At 46.3% G+C, this 16246-nt stretch overlaps 1 protein-coding gene across 5 annotated transcripts in view; it reads left to right on the plus strand.

The window, feature by feature from the left end:
• Positions 1 to 16246, plus strand: part of ADCK1 (aarF domain containing kinase 1) — a 135442-nt gene that overhangs the window by 94029 nt on the left and 25167 nt on the right. For 2 of the 5 annotated variants that reach the window (XM_054447557.2, XM_054447560.2), the window contains 2 exons: positions 6504 to 6662; positions 15214 to 15330. In XM_054447557.2, coding sequence (XP_054303532.1) covers positions 6504 to 6662; positions 15214 to 15330 — 276 coding nt within the window. Of the gene's footprint in view, positions 1 to 6503; positions 6663 to 15213; positions 15409 to 16246 lie in introns of all 5 variants that reach the window. The other 3 variants (XM_054447556.2, XM_054447559.2, XM_054447558.2) reach the window with 2 other exon arrangements.

The raw sequence follows: 16246 nt of genomic DNA on the forward strand, positions 1-16246 counted from the left end.
CAGCTGTAACAGTTCCTGGTGTTACAAGTAGGGGACATCCTCATATTCTTTATCAGGAAAAAAAAAAAAAAGATCCCTAGCAGAGTTCCCTTCATTTGTTATTGTCCAGAAGTAATGCCCACTCCCAAATCAGTCTTGGCAAGAAAACTGAGACCATCTTGATTGGCTTAAACCAGTCATGACTTACCTTCTCAGACCTGCTTTCCTTGAAGGACATGAAGGATGTACAAACTTAGGGTTGTGTTAGCCAGGATGATGGGGGAGATGGCTGTTGGTCTGGCCTCCAATAGCATGTACCACCCTAGAGTTTTGTGTCTTCTGTGAATCTGGCAGTTTTGTGTCTCCTGTGAACCTTCTCCCTTGGAGAGGGGAGAGAGCCTCTAGGATAGACTGTTGAAGGATGGCAGGGAAGGGAGGCTGATTCTCAGTAAATGGTGTTCAGTGAATCTGATGGTGTCGATGACTTTGCACAAAAGAAAAAGGCAGAGCCAAGGATGCTTTTTTAGCTTTGTCATTATCACCTGCTATTGTTCCTTTAATAGTTGGGGCAACTGTACTTCTAGATGCCTGGCCAGTGACTCTTATTGATTTGAGTGGCTGTCCAGAGCCAGACTAATTGGGCCCAGAGATTGGAACAATGATTCAGCAGGAGGGGGTGAACTGATGAAGCATAGTCCATCCGTCTGCTGGCGGGCTGGCTTTGCAGCAGTTCTTTTCTACCCACAATATTGGGGAGCTTAGCGGGCCATATCTCACTGCAATTCTCACTGCTTGAGGGCAGGGTAGGACTCAGATGATCCCTAAGCTGCTGGACTACCATAATCCCCAGGTCCTAATCACCCTGTATCACTCCCAGTTATTTCTCCAGCTTCTGAACTGATGAGGAACACTCCCCTGCCCTCTCACCCTAAGGAATCTAACTCATTGCCAAGTATTATGCCCTTCATGCACTACTGGGCCCCAAGGTGCTCGGCTGTGTTGGGGTGGGACTCTTTGGCCTGAGCACTAAATCTGATCTATTGCTTGATGTCATCTGGCCCATCCCAAGGGTCTCAAAAAGTGAAAACCCATGGCAATCATGTTTTTGACTTTTTCTGAGCAGCATTTTCAGTGCCTTCTGTCTACCATCTTGTTTCTTCCCTTCCTTCCTTCCTCCTTTTTTTTTTTTTTTTTTTGACAGAGTCTTACTCTGTTGCCCAAGCTGGAGTGCAGTGGTGCGATCTTGGCTCACTGCAACCTCCACTGCCTGGGTTCAAGTGATTCTCCTACCTCAGCCTCCCAAGTAACTGGGATTACAGGTCCCTGCCACCACGCCTGGCTAATTTTTGTATTTTTAGTAGAGACGGGGTTTTGCCATGTTGGCCAGGCTGGTCTTAAACCCTGACCTCAGGTGATCTGTCTGCCTTGACCTCCCAAAGTGCTGGGATTACAGGCGTGAGCCACCGCGCCCAGCCTCATCTTGTTTCTTTACTAAATGTGTTGGTTGAACAGTGGGTGGCTAGGCAATGTTTATGTCGGCACAGAATCCAACAGCGATTTTATTTTTTAAAATATATATTAAAAAATATCCAGAGACGTGGGCCACCCAAGGAAACTTCTCTTCACCCTATAAATCTGTTTTCTAAAAAGTGTGTACTTTAATAACTTACCAGAACAAAGATAAACCCCATGAATGGCAAGCTATTTACATCACTCTGAGTTGATTTTCGATCCTTATTGAACGTTCATTTTTACCAGTTTGGATCGGTACAGGCATTCTATTTAGTGTGCTGTTTTCCCATAGAACATTATTTCTTTTATAATGTACAATAACTTGATAACAGTAACTTGCATTTCCAGTTGCATTTTACAGTTTACAAAGCTCCTTCTCTGCCTTATCTTGAGCTTCCTGTTGTATTGTCCTGTGTCGTTGTGTTGTGTTGCATGAGGCAGGGCTGCATAAAGAACGAACAAGAAAAGCCCAGGTCAGAGTTTGTTTTGACAATTCCTGTTTTCTACTATGTAAAATTGGCAATAAAAGGATTAAATGAAAGTGTATGTATGAAGTGTTTGTAGCACAGTGCCTGGCATGTAGTAGGAACTAAATAATGATAATTCCCCTTCTCTTTTGCTATTGTAAATAACAGTCAGTTGTTTTATTTCTTTTTCTTTTCTTTTCTTGTTTTTTTTTTTTTTTTGAGATGGAGTCTCACTCTATTTGTTGCCCAGGATGGAGTACAGTGGCATGACCTAGGCTCACTGCAACCTCCGCCTCCTGGGTTCAAGCGATTCTCCTGCTTCAGCCTCCTGAGTAGCTGAGATTACAGGCACATGCCACTACACCTGGCTAATTTTTATATTTTTAGTAGAGATGGGGTTTCCCCATGTTGGCCAGGCTGGTCTTGAACTCCTGATCTCAAGTGATCTGTCCGTCTTGGCCTCCCAAAGTAGTGGGATTACAGGCGTGAGCTACCACGCTTGGCCCATTGACTAGTTTTCAAACTTATGTGTGACTCTTCATTTTTTCCATTATATTTCTGTGTGGCCCATGATTGATTTTTCCTCCTGCAAGCCAATGACCCTATAGGAAGATAGTCTTATTATTTTACCTTGAAGGAAGTATTAATTTTTAAATATACCTTGATTGATTCATAAGGTTCCAGATCAAGTAGAGAATTCTCAGGCATTCTGAAATTACGATTCCCCCAAATTCAGAAGTTATGGCTCTTTCCACTAAAACCTCAGAAACAGAAAAACTCATTTTCTTTGGATAACACATGTGAACATATAATTATCTCAGAGAAGCAGACAAACTCTTTGAAATATTCATTTGTTCATTCATTTACTCATTCATTCATTCATGTGAGTATTCAATAAACATCTGTGGAGTGTTGAGTAGGTGGGAGGCACTGGTGAAAACATTGGCTGTTAGAAGAATTTTATGGAGAAGATGCATTTTGGGAGAAAAATCAAAAAGTCAAATTGATAACAACACCTGTTTTATTTTAGTTGATTGCATATGTTGTCAAAAAGAAAAATTGAAATGAATCTGCTTAAGGTAGGCTAAGTAGATTCATTTAAGAAGGGAGCTGAATGAAACCAGACGGTGAAACTGAGTTTTATTTTCCTTTCTTCAGCCAAGAAAAGTCTAAAATGGCAGCAGCCCAAACTACTTGAACCCAACGACTCTTAACCTGACCGCCTCCCCACCCACTGAATTTCAAGGGGTTGGTGAACCGCATGAATTATGTGCAAAATTATGTATGTTCATTTTCTGAGCTTCATAGCAGGTATCAAGTTTTAAAATTAGTGACCTCCTATAAAGGGGATAGTGAAATTCCATAAATCTGAGAACCACTGACTTCTATTCAAAGAACCCCCTTCATTTTAAGTAACCAAGGAAGTGACCCACAACCCACAGGATGCCTTAGAAACCAGTTCGATGAGCACTGTAAAGTTTTCTGTGTTATAAATTAGCTTACTAATTAGTTACCAGCAATTAATATTAGTTAATAAAATTGACTGCTTATGATTAATGACGTCAGGTATTACCAAGTGTTAATAATAATGAATAGTATTAATAATGACTAATTATGTAATTGATTAGTAACTGGAAAATCTTTAATGTGCCTTTCAGTGCTGCTTGGATATCAATGATAATTAAAAATTCCACAAAAAACAGTGACCATACAATAAATGATGAGGAATTACTGTTTGGCCAGAAGCTTCACCTCCAAGTAGAGACCTCACTGGGCTACAGGTAGCTCTCTGTGCGTATCCACGTCTGGCCCATGGTAATTACCTAGAAGGTAATCAGTAAATATTGATTGAACAAATGAGAGAGCCTCATTGTGGCCCCTTTCCTTGCGCCTCTCGGGCGAGACCCTCTGGAGTTGAGATTGGAGCAAAATGCTGGAGAGCTTTTCTTGCCTGCATTCTGAGCCCAGAAGAGTGGAATTCAGGTGACTTAGATGGCATGGCTGGCCTCTGCCTGGGCCTGGGGGAATCGCTTCTGTTTCCCGTTCACTTGCTCTGCATCTGCTCTGGTTGCTGCCAAGGGCCATCTGAGGGCACTGTGACGAGATGTGATGTCTGGAGGCTGCGGTGCCCAGGTGCCAGGGCTTGAGGCATACAGTCCAGGCCTCTCTGTTGCCCCCTCTCCCTTCTAGTCTTGCGTGATACAAACAAAACATAAACTAAATCAATTATCATAAGGTCACAGGTCTAGCCCATGAAAGACCAGACAAAACTCAAAAGAAATTAAATTGCAGCCAAATGCAATTAAAAGAAGTTTTGGTAGAAATTGAGCATGATAACGCAGTGCGATGATTCTTTTTGGAATGGCATCTGGTACATCACCCAGGACATAGGGCTTGAAAACAAAGCTGTAAATGCCTTGTAGTTAATAGTCTGGCTTTAGATTGATTTCTTTTGCCAACACAGCATTGGGCAAAATATCATAGAACAGGGCAAAAAGAAGCATGAGACAAGGCTTTTATCTGGGGCTCAGTAAGTCTTTCTGGAAAGATGGGAAGGGGAAGGTCTTTTGGTACCAACAAGCCCACAGCTTGTTAGTTCTTATTGCCATCTGCTGTAGCCAGGGTTAGAGATGGTTGTTCTCAGATAACTTGGACTGTCATTTATACTAAGAATTACTGGGTCAATCAGTCAATGTTCTCCCCAGGCCTGGCTTCGAATGCCAGCAGGAGAGCTTATGGGAGATCAGGGCCCTTCTGTTTCCCTCCCAGAATTCTGGAACACCTCCTATGTCCCTGGTATCACCCTTGCTCACCCACTACAGAGCCATCATCCAGGAACTTGGGCACCCATCCCAAATCCAGGGCCCTGGTGGTGGGGCAGCCTTAGGATTGAGTCCTTGCTCACGGCGGGGGCTGTGGTATGCTGTGCACAGATCACTGGGCCCTTCTTTAATTTCACATCATTAAACTGACCCCTGAATGCCAGATACATCTTCTAAAACCCCCTCTTAACATGTCTTCACTCAAGAATCCACAGTGGAGCCAAATTGCCAAAAATCTAAGCTTTTCATCCAAGTGGTCAGATTCCTTCTCTCTGTCTCCTCTTGTCTTATCCAGCCTTGTTTTCTTATTTCAATTTAGTTTTTTATTACGAAATATTTTAGACGTACAGAAAGTAAGAAAATAGTATTATAAATGTTCAAGCACCAAACATTCAACTTAAGAAATAAAGTAATGACAGTTACATTTGCAGCACCCTCCCAGTGCTTTGTGAACAGACCAGAACAGATCGGGGAGCAGCCACAGCAGCAGTTGAGCTAAGTGCTTCAGAGCAAGGGCTGTGGAGTTGGCTGTGGAATTCCCAAAGGGAATTCTAGCTCAGTACTTCCTTGCTGGGCAGATTTTGTGAAAATCATATAGCCCCTCAGAGCCTCAAATTCCTCATCTATAAAATGGGATAGCAATTTGGTAGGCTGAGGCAGGAGGACTGCTTGAGGACAGGAGCTTGAGACCAACCTGGGCAACACAGTGAGACTCTGTCTCTACAAAAAAATTTTAAAAATTAGCTGGGCATGGTGATGCACATCTGTAATCCCAGCCACTCAGGAGGCTGAGGTGGGAGGATCACTTGAGCCTTGGAGGTCAAGGTTGCGGTGAACTGTGATCATGCCACTGTACTCCAGTCTGGGCACAGAGTGACAGCTTGTCTAAACAACAGAAAAGGGATGATAAGATGTGTATCTGTGTGCCTCCCAGAGTTGTTGCAAGGATTAAGTTTAGTAGTAAGTAAAGTGCTTAGTTTACTATTCACATTAGCAAAGATGTGGAATCAACCCAAATGCCCATCAATGAGAGACTGGATAAAGAAAATGTGGTAGATATACACCATGGAATACTATGCAGCCGTAAAAAGGAACGAGATCATGTCCTTTGCAGGGACATGGATGAAGCTGGGAGCCGTTATCCTCAGCAAACTAATGCAGGAACAAAAAACCTAAACACTGCTTGTTCTCACTTATAAGTGGGAGCTGAACAATGAGAACACATGGACACAGGGAGGGGAACAACACACCTGGGGCGTGTTGGGCGAGGGTTGGGGGGTGGGGGAGAGCATTAGGAAAAAGAGCTAATGCATGCCAGGCTTAATACCTAGGTGATGGGTTGATAGGTGCAGTAAACCACCATGGCACACGTTTACCTATGAAACAAGCCTGCACATCCTACACACATATCCCAGAACTTAAAAAATAAAATAAAATAAAAAATAAGTGCTTAGTTAGTGCTGGGCACGAGGGGAACCCTCAGCAAGTGGTAGTCATGGTTACCGATGCTGGCTGTTGGGCTATCGTCATCTTGGACTTGGTGCAGAGTACCAAGCTTATGGGAGAGCAGGAGCCTACTGTGTTTCCCTCCTGGAATTCAGAGGAAGGATGGGCCCCAGGGGAGCAGTTTCCCTTACTCTAGGGGAGAACCAGGCAGGAAGGTAGGGAATGTCCCTTGGTGTGTGCTGTGGGCCAAATGACTGGGGTGCTTGTTGGATTTCAGGTGCTCGTTCTGGCTGTGAAGCAGCTATTCCCAGAGTTTGAGTTTATGTGGCTTGTGGATGAAGCCAAGAAGAACCTGCCTTTGGAGCTGGATTTCCTCAATGAAGGGAGGAATGCTGAGAAGGTGTCCCAGATGCTCAAGCATTTTGACTTCTTGAAGGTAGGTGGGACCAGGCAATGCGGGGTATGGTGGTCTGGTGGAAGAGTGTAGCGGTATGTGGGTCCCTGCTTTGAGCATCCCTTTCAGGACATAATTGGAACATCTTCTTCCTGAGTCCTCTTACTGAGGATGAATGACGTCACTGGTGATGTGCATTAAATCCCTTGAAGGCAATTTGCAAAGAAATATCAAGTGTGATTGTTGACCCATTAGTCAATTAAACAGATGTTTATTGAATAATCGACAACTACAAGACACTGAGCCCTAGCCAAGAACCTATATGCCGTGGTCTCTGCCTCCGTGAGGCATGGGATGGTGATGATGATGGCGATGCTGATAGCTAACACTGCTGTACGCTGGGACTGTTTTAAACACATGTGTTTTACCTCGGCTCATACAGTTGGTTCTGCTGTAACAAAACATACGTGTCCCTAGAAATACTGCAGTTATGCAAAATCACATAACAGAAACCACAGAGCTTATGGGGAAAATAGAGTTAGGGGCACAACACTCAAAAAAATTCATCAGTGGCTGGGCACAGTGGCTCACGCCTGTAATCCCAGCACTTTGGGAGGCTGAGGCAGGTGGATCACCTGAGGTCAGGAGTTCGAGACCAGCCTGGCCAACATGGTGAAATCCTGTCTCTACTAAAAATATGAAAATTAGCCTGGCGTGGTGGCATGTGCCTGTAATCCCAGCTGCTCGGGGGGCTGAAGCAAGAGAATCACTTGAACCCAGGAGGTGGAGGTTGCGGTGAGCTGAGATCACGCCACTGCATTCAGGTCTGGGCAACAAGAGTGAAACTCCGTCTCAAAAAAAAAGAAAAAAATTCATCAGTAATACAGTCATATAGAAAAGAAAATAAGATAGGAACGAATAAAAACCAGTAGCATAGTTTTACACATGTTAAATGGCTAAGAAATACATAAGACCACAATACACATGGCACTTTACCTTGAGCCTGCTGTGGAAGTGAGCATCAGAAGGGTTGCTGCTTGTTAGTTTTGTGAGGTGGTGGGAGGAGTCCTTTGAAATGGGACGGAGGCCGGGCATGGTGGCTGATGGCAGTAATCGCAGTTCTTTGGGAGGCGGAGATGGGCAGATCACTTGAAGGAAGGAGTTCAAGACCAGCCTGGCCAACATGGTGAAACGCTGTCTCTACTAAAAATACAAAAAGTAGCTGGGCATGGTGGTGGACTCCTGTAATCTCAGCTACTCGGGAGGCTGAGACAGGAGAATCGCTTGGACCCAGGAGGCAGAGGTTGTAGTGAGCCGAGATCATGCCTTTGCATTGCAGCCTGGGCAACAGAGCGAGACTCCATCTCAAGGAACGAAAAAAAAAAAAAAAAGAAAAGAAATGGGACAGAAAGTTGTAAGGCCAGATGTGGGTGACTCACCGACTCGCAGTGATGTCGAGGTGTGTTTGTTTTGTGTATTCCAATGTGGCACGGCTCTGCTGGATGCAGCTTTCTGCATTCACAGTGTTTCTCGCAGATGATAGTACACATCAGCACATCCAAAATTTGCATTATGATCAAACTGTTCCCTAACATATCAATTGCATTGGAACAAATTTGTGTTTTCAAAACAAGTATTATAGCAGAACTGTTCTATGTAATAAGAGACACTTAATGTGGGAAACAATATCAGATAATATGAAGTCGCAGCTGTCAGTGCCCCATGAGAAGTACGGCTTCTACGTTCTCTGAGGATTCAGAAGTAGGGACTCCCATGGCCTACTGGGTCAGGGCAGGCTCTGCTGAGAAGTTGGCACTGGAGCTGGTGTTTTTTGTTTTTTTTTTTTGAGACAGAGTCTTGCTCTGTTGCCCAGACTGGAGTGCAGTGGCGATCTCAGCTCACTGCAGTCTCCGCCTCCTGGGTTCAAGTAATTCTCCTGTCTCAGTCTCCCAAGTAGCTGGGATCATAGGCACACGCCACCATGCCTTACTAATATTTGTATATATATATATATTTTTTTTTTAGTAGAGATGGGGTTTCACCGTGTTGTCAGGCTAGTCTTGAACTCCCGACCTCAAATGATTTGCCCACTTTGGCCTCCCAAAGTGCTGAGATTACAGGTGTGAGCCACTGTGCCCGGCCCTGGAGCTGGTCCTTTTTTTTTTTAATTAATTATTTTATTATTATGATTTTTTTGAGTCAGAGTCTCACTCTGTCACCCAGGCTGGAACGCAGTGGCGCAATCTCTGCTCACTGCAACCTCCACCTCTGGGGTTCAAGCGATTCTCCTGCCTCAGCCTCCCGAGTAACTAGGACTACAGGTGTGTGCCACTACACCTGGCTAATTTTTGTATTTTTAGTAGAGACAGGGTTTTGCCATTTTGGCCAGGCTGGTCTAAAACTCCTGACCTCAAATGATCCGCCTGCCTCGGCCTCCCAAAGTGCTGGGATTATAGGTGTGAGCCACTGCGCCCGGCCGGAGCTGGTCTTTAAGGACCATCCTGATGTTCTCTCAGGGCACACAGGAACTGGGGAGAGACATGTATGCCACACCACTGTTCTTCCAACACATTTGTCCTTCCTGAGGTGTATGCCTATTTACACAGGGTTACCCCCTTTATCCCAACAGTACAGGGCTTGGAGGGCTCTTCTGGTTGTCTACACTGAGCTTAGCTTCCAACTCTAGGACAGATTACCCTTCCCTCTTCTTTAGCAGGCCTGGAGAATGCACGAGAGGGGTCACCAAGCCCTCAGGAGCTCCATGTGCAGGTTCCAGAGCCAAGAGTCAAGCCGTGCTATTCTTGGGGAGGATGGCTGAGAACATTGGATCAGGGAGAAGGGACTCTCTCATTCTTTCCTAAGGTGTCCTTGTGGCTTTTGAAGACATCATGAGAAATGGGGGAAGTGTTTATATTTTTGCTCTCCTGATTGACTAACAGGGATGGAATGACTGAAGATGTGTCTATTCTAACCACTTGAGAATCCACAGGAGGAAGAACCACAGCTGTGGTGATCAGTGCAGTGTATTGACACATTGACTGTGGTAGAAGATAGAGCCCATGAAGAAGTTTAGCTCTTTGTGTGTGGTGAGGGTCGGGTACGTCTCCATATTCCCAATATGCTTGACTGGCATTTTGTTGGCTGCCATTGTCGGTGTGGATGTACAGACCCTCTTGTGTGTGTAAATCCAGGAGTGCAGCCTACATCTGGTGTCACTGCCCCAGCCTTGGAGCTCAAACCACCAGTTCAGTGAAAATTTGGCTCTTTCAGACAAGTGATAATGTTAACTAATTAGCATAATGCTATAGAGTCTAAGACATGCTTCTACTTGCTTATCCCATTTCTTTTGTTCCTGAGCTTGTTGCTGTGCTGGGAGCTGAGGTTTGTCCCTGCTCTGGAAAACTTCTCATCTAGTGGAGGGACAGACACAGCAATGTGTTGTTGTAGTGCGGGTTTGTTAGCACCATGACAGGCATTCATCTGTGTTTCTGTGGATTCCCAAGAGGAAGTACATAATTCTACCCAGGATAAAGGGTTCTGGTGAGTGCTTCTAAGAAGTATTGACTATAGGCAATATATATTGATTATTTCTTCTTCATCAGGAGCTGCTGCATTGAACATTCTGCAGGTACTATGGTGTTGAGTCCTTCCAGCAGGCATCAGCCCATATTGCAGAGGATGGTTTGAGTAGAGGAGCTAGGGCAACATCCCAGATTTTCTGACTTCAAGTGTGGTGCTCCTCTCAGGATCCTCTGCTGCCATTTACTGGCAGGGGTGCCCCTCAGAGCCAGAACTATGAGCCAGACAGAACCATCTCCTCTACTGTTCCCATGGAAACAGCAAAATTGTCCCCTGGCTGGGGCCAACTGGCAAGTGCCAGACCAAGACATGCAATAATAACAATAACACACATTTTTCAAATGAGGATGCCAAATGGGTAAATAATGAATATACCAATTTGACCTGCTGTTTCCAAAACTTGCACACCCTTCCTAAGACACTGGCAGAATTAAGGCTCTTGAGTAATTAATTTTGCCTAAACACATAACAAGGGGGAAGTGAATTTTGCACTGTGAACCCAGTTCAGCTCTTAAAACTGGAGATAGATTGCTTTTGCACACTGGCTCCCGATCACAACATCTGTGCATAATTAAGCCTCCGCAAAGACTTTACCTCTCAGTGTGTGAGGCATCTTCCAGTGCTTATGTGTGGTTTAAGAACCTCAGCCCTGTGCTATAAATCTCCCAGGCTCAGACAAGCACTGAATGCAAATATGGTGTCAGGGGGACTGGAAGAGGGTGAGGGGGCAGCTAGGCTGAATGGTTAAGGCCAGGCTTAGTGGATCTGGCAGCAGAGCCTATGTGCCAGGGGATGGAAACAGGACAAGTGGTAGGGTTTGTGACTCACCTGGGGACAAGGTGGCAGGAGAGAAGCTTTATAACCACAGGGTTTGGGACTGGAAGTGATGAGACCATTTCTATATGTGTGGAGGTGGGGATAGGTGTGCAGGGCCACGTCAGGGTTCCTTAGTGTGAGGTAAGGAGCCCAGGACTCTAGAAATTGTGGACAAACCCTGAGAAGATGTGCATGCTTTTTGGGAAGTATGATAACTTCCCATGAATCTCAAAGATTAGGAACCACAGATGGATAGTAATTAATATATAACTTTTTTTTTGCAGAGTGCTTTGTATGTATTTACTCTTTAATTCTTACAACAGCCTCACAAGGGAGGTGCCATAATCACCCCCATATCATCAGTTGGGAGACTGAGGCTCAGAGCTATCAACCCTTTGGGCAGGGTCACAAGGCTCACCACTAAGGGGAGGGAATAGAGGTAGCCTGCTCCAGAGCCTGCATGTTCACCCTCCATATGGTTCTGCTCTGTGGGGAAGATGTGAATTCCAGTGAACCGTCTAGAGCATAACTCTCAGCCCTGGTGTGTATCAGAGCCCTCTGTGAAACTCGATGTGGCCGTTGTAAGAGCAATCGATGTTTTTTCCAGCAGCTGCTAGTGTCTGGTTCCATGTTGAGTGCCAGTACTCTGCTCATAGTAGTAGGAAATGGGGGCAGAGGTGGGGTCGTGCTTCCACTGTAACCATTATCACCATATTTTTGGTGGAGAAACTGGTGTTCAGAGAGGTTATATAACTTACCCACAGTCACATAGCTTTTAGGTGGCAGAGCCGGGGCCACAGCCAGCAGCCTGACTCCAAATCTGCCGGTCTGACTCCAGGTCTCCAGGCCTTCTGTTGTGCTGGACTCAGGCTCCAGGAGGACTGTGGGCCCAGGGTGATGGGCGCTGTCTCAGACAAGCCAGGCACAGCCTGTTTCGTGGGCACGTTGACCAAAGCATAGAAACAAAGCAGAAATGTGAGGTCAGGGCCAGACTGTGAGGCTGAGGCCCAGGGTCTTGGGCTAAAACTTCTCTAATTGGCTCCCTCCTTCTTGGGGTCCAGACTGGCATCAGTGTGGGAGGCAGGAGGAGCCCACAGGAGGGAGGCCTCTGCTCTGTGGCAAAGAGGTAGACCCTGGATCCAGGGGTCCTAATGGTCAGGGTGTGACCTTGCTGGTGGGGCCACTGGGCACCCTGGCCATGAGCTCCTTTGAGTTTCAGTTTGCTTTGTTTGGGGGTGGGGTGGGGAGTGCGGGGTGCTTATTGACTCTTTCAAATTTCTCTTTTTCATTTTTTCCTTCCTTGATGGAAGAAGCATAGGACAGGAAATGTGGGCGCTCACCTCACCCCACACCCCCAGGTCCTCCTGCCCATCTGGTGATTTAGGAGCAGCTCACTTTTTTAACTGAGCAGGAGCAGTTTGGCATTTTGCAGTCATTTCTGTGTTATGTCTGTCCAGGGGCACCTGCGGTTCTGAAGCTCCCATGACAAATTCCATGTTTCCCAGGTTTGATATTTTAGTCATTTGAGATTTAAGCAGCAGAAGCAAGGGGCACATTCTGTGGTTAGACTGGAATGGTGATGTTTGCAGGGAGACTAAAGAGGGGGAAACCCAGTACACCCAGGACCCTGATGCACGAGCACAGAGAAGCTCCAGCCTGTGGGTTTTCTGTTTCCACCTGTGACTCTTTCCTAGCTGGGTATTTTTTTTTTTTTTTTTTTTTGACATGGAATCTCACTCCCTCTGTCACTGTGGCTGGAGTACAGTGATGTACTCTTCACCCACTGCAACCTCCGTCTCCCAGGTTCTAGCGATTCTCCTTCCTCAGCCTCAGTGATCTGCCCTCCTTGGCCTCTCAAAGTGCTGGGATTACAGGTGTGAGCCACTGCGCCTAGCCCCTCGCTGTTTTTTAAGCCGCCTCTGGCGGGGCTGGCTAGAGATTTGACCTCTTGTCTCCAGAGCCTTAGGGGCCCACTGTCAAATGTAGGTTTCCAAACAAACCCAAGGGAAGAATTTAACCCGAAAATATGTCCCATTCATTTGGAAGCCATGAACAAAAACAACAGGCAGGGCATGGTGGCTCACTCCTGTAATCCCAACACTTTGGGAGGCTGAGGCAGGAGGATCTCTTGAGTCCAGGAGTTCGAGGCTGCAGTGAGCTATGATGATGCCACAGCATTCCAGCCTGGGTGACAGAATGAGACCCTGTCTCTAAAGAAACCAACAAAGCAACAATAGCAAACATGCGCTCACGTTTTAAAAAAGAAACTTTTTGAAAAATGCCAAGCAAGTCTAAATTTTAAGTTCAAAGTATCAGTTTCACAGATTTCTCTATTGGCCCAGATTTTCAAATGGCAGAAACCGCAGACAAGCAGCAAACCAAAATAATACCTTGCTTTCTGTTGGAAACTTTGTTCCAACTAGAGCATTTCACTTGTATGTACAGCCCCCATTTATCCCTCAGAGGTCCTTACTGAGATAGGGCAGAAACAATTCTGCTTTCCAGTGAGGAAGACTGGAATGTAAAGAAGTTGAGTGGCTAGTCTAAGACACAACAGTATTAGCAGAATTAGGAACAGGAAATAGGTCTGTTGACTTGAGGGCCACTATGTTATTGCTATTGGGTGGTCAGGGTAAAGGAAAATCTTACTCTCCAAAACATTTGAAAAAGCTGCCCATGATTCTTTATTTGTAAGAGGAAATAAACTCCTCACAATTTGGGGGAAACTTGGCATGCTGGAAGCCCAGTAACTCCTCCCTCCTCGCTGTGGGGGTACTGGTGGGTGTCCCTTGCTCACATGGCAACCTGGTTGCATTCTAGTCTCTTGCCTGCTCCTGGAGAAATCTGTTCTCTTTTTGGTTTTTGAGTGTTGTGAGAGTCAGAGAGGGTTGGAGAGTGTATGTTAGTAATGCATTTGTCTGTAGGCAACTGAAAGCCTCATTTAGAGTGCCTTAAACAAAAGAATTTGTTGTCTTCACATAGCAAGAAGGTTTTCAGTGGTTGCCTACTGACATACGGTTTTGATGGTTTAACAGTACTAGAGCTGGCATCTCAGTTTTTTTTATTTTTTTATTTTTCCTCATTGTTGCAAGATGGCTGCTACAGCACCAACAATCACATTCACATTCACTTTCAAGGCAGGAAGAGAAGTGGAAGAAGAGTAGCACTATGCAAATACCCCCCTTTTTTTTAATCAAGGAAATAAAAACCTTCCCAGAATCCCCTAGCAGGCTTCCGTTTTTGTTCATAAGTCAGAACTATGTCACATGGCCATACCTACTATAAAGCAGGTAAGGAAAGTATTTAGGTTTTTTTATTTGTTTGTTTGTTTTCAGACAGGATCTTGCTCTGTTGCCCAGGCTGGAGTGCAGTGGTGTGAGGTATAAGGTCACAGTTCACTGTGGCTTTGACAGCGATCCTCCCACCTTAGCCTCCCAAGCTGGGATCATAGGCATGCACCACTATGCCCGGCTAATTTTTGTATTTATTATAGAGACAGGGTTTCGCCGCGTTGCCCAGGCTGGTCTTGAACTTCTGAGCTCAAGCAATCCACCTGCCCCAGCCTCCCAAAGTGCTGGGATTACAGGTGTGAGCCACCCCGCCTGGCCCCAGTATTTAGTTTTTCTTCATCTCTAGGGAAGAGGAGGGCTGGAGATAGATGTTGGGTTAATATCCAATGTTGTCTGCCCCAGGAAACATGTTTTCCTACAGGAAACAGGCATGAGAAACAAAATTTATCATCTGGTTAAAACTCAGTCATTTGCTCAATATACACAATGCACCCATTACCCAGGTGAAATATTGGAGGCAGAGGGAGGAGCCCGAAGTAGGCCTGGTGGCGGGATGGGGAGAGGAAATATCCTTAACAGCAATGCCCAGGTGTGAGGTGTTCCAACATTTTCCTCCCAAGTCCCAATTTTAGTTTTGGTTCTTAACAGCGTTAGAAGGCACTGAGGAGAATTGGCAAAGCCGGTCTCTAAAGGAGTGGGCGGAGGCCTGCTGAGCAGAGGTGGAGTAGCCGGCCTCCCTCTTGGCCTGGCTGCCCCATCCCCACTGTCACTGCTGAGGTCCCTCCCGGGCCTCTTCTCCCTTGCTCTGGGAGGAGCCTCTGTTGCTATCTGGCTCGCTGTGCCACGTTGTCATCCTTGCCCAACTCCCAGCTTCCCCAGACTATCTGACCTGTCCCTTCCTATCCCAGGTCCCCCGAATCCACTGGGACCTGTCCACAGAGCGGGTCCTCCTGATGGAGTTTGTGGACGGCGGGCAGGTCAATGACAGAGACTACATGGAGAGGAACAAGATCGACGTCAATGAGGTGAGGTCAAGAGCTCAGGGCTGCCGTGCCGGGGAACGGGCTTGGTCAAGGCTGCCCAGGAAGTGCCTGTGTGTCCAGGTGAGGCCTCAGAGTCTGGCCCCCTTGTCTTTAATTGTCTGGAGAATTATAAACTTTGAGCAAGAAAGATTCTTTGAGGCCATTTAGGCCAACCCTATGCACACGGCGGCCTGCAGGGACATGCTGAGCCCCTTCTGCCATTACCTGCTTTCCCTTTGTACCATCCGAGCCCCACAAAGCTAAGCGACCACAGAGAACAATGGTGCAAAATCAGTGGGACTTAATCCTTCTGGCTCTGTGGGGCCTGTCCATTGTCTCTTCCCTCTTCCTGCCCTTCTCTCTCCTTCCCACTTCCCAGATGTCAAGGGATCAGGCAAAAAGGGGACAGCAACAGCCAACTGCATCAGCCTCCTAGAGCAGGAAAAAAGAGGTGGGCTTTGTGTGTCCCCCCTCCCATCCCTCTTGTCCCAGGGAATACTGGCCAGTGGGTAGGACCTGTCCCCACTTTCTGCTTCTTGGCTGCACAGGGTCCCACAGGAATGGGTGGAGTTGTACTTTTTCAACAACATTCATAATTTCATTTTTATGTTTTTAGAGATGGGGTCTTGCTCTGTTGCCGAGACTGGCGTGCAGTGGCACAATCATAGCTCACTGTAATTTGGAACTCCTGGGCTCAAGCAGTCCTCCCACTTTGGCCTCTCAAAGTGCTGGCATTACAGGTGTGAGCCACGTGGCCAGGCTCAACATTGATCATTTTAATAGTGTCTGCTGTATGCTAGGTATGGGGGCTCACAGGGGGACCGGACCCAGTCCCCAGAGCTTAGCATTAGAGTCAGACACACATCTAAATCCTTGCTGTATCTCAGGCAGCGAGAGGGTGTGAGGAGAACCCCAGGGA

This window comes from Pongo pygmaeus, chromosome 15 (assembly GCF_028885625.2).
Source record: "Pongo pygmaeus isolate AG05252 chromosome 15, NHGRI_mPonPyg2-v2.0_pri, whole genome shotgun sequence".
Classification (NCBI taxonomy): domain Eukaryota; kingdom Metazoa; phylum Chordata; class Mammalia; order Primates; family Hominidae; genus Pongo; species Pongo pygmaeus.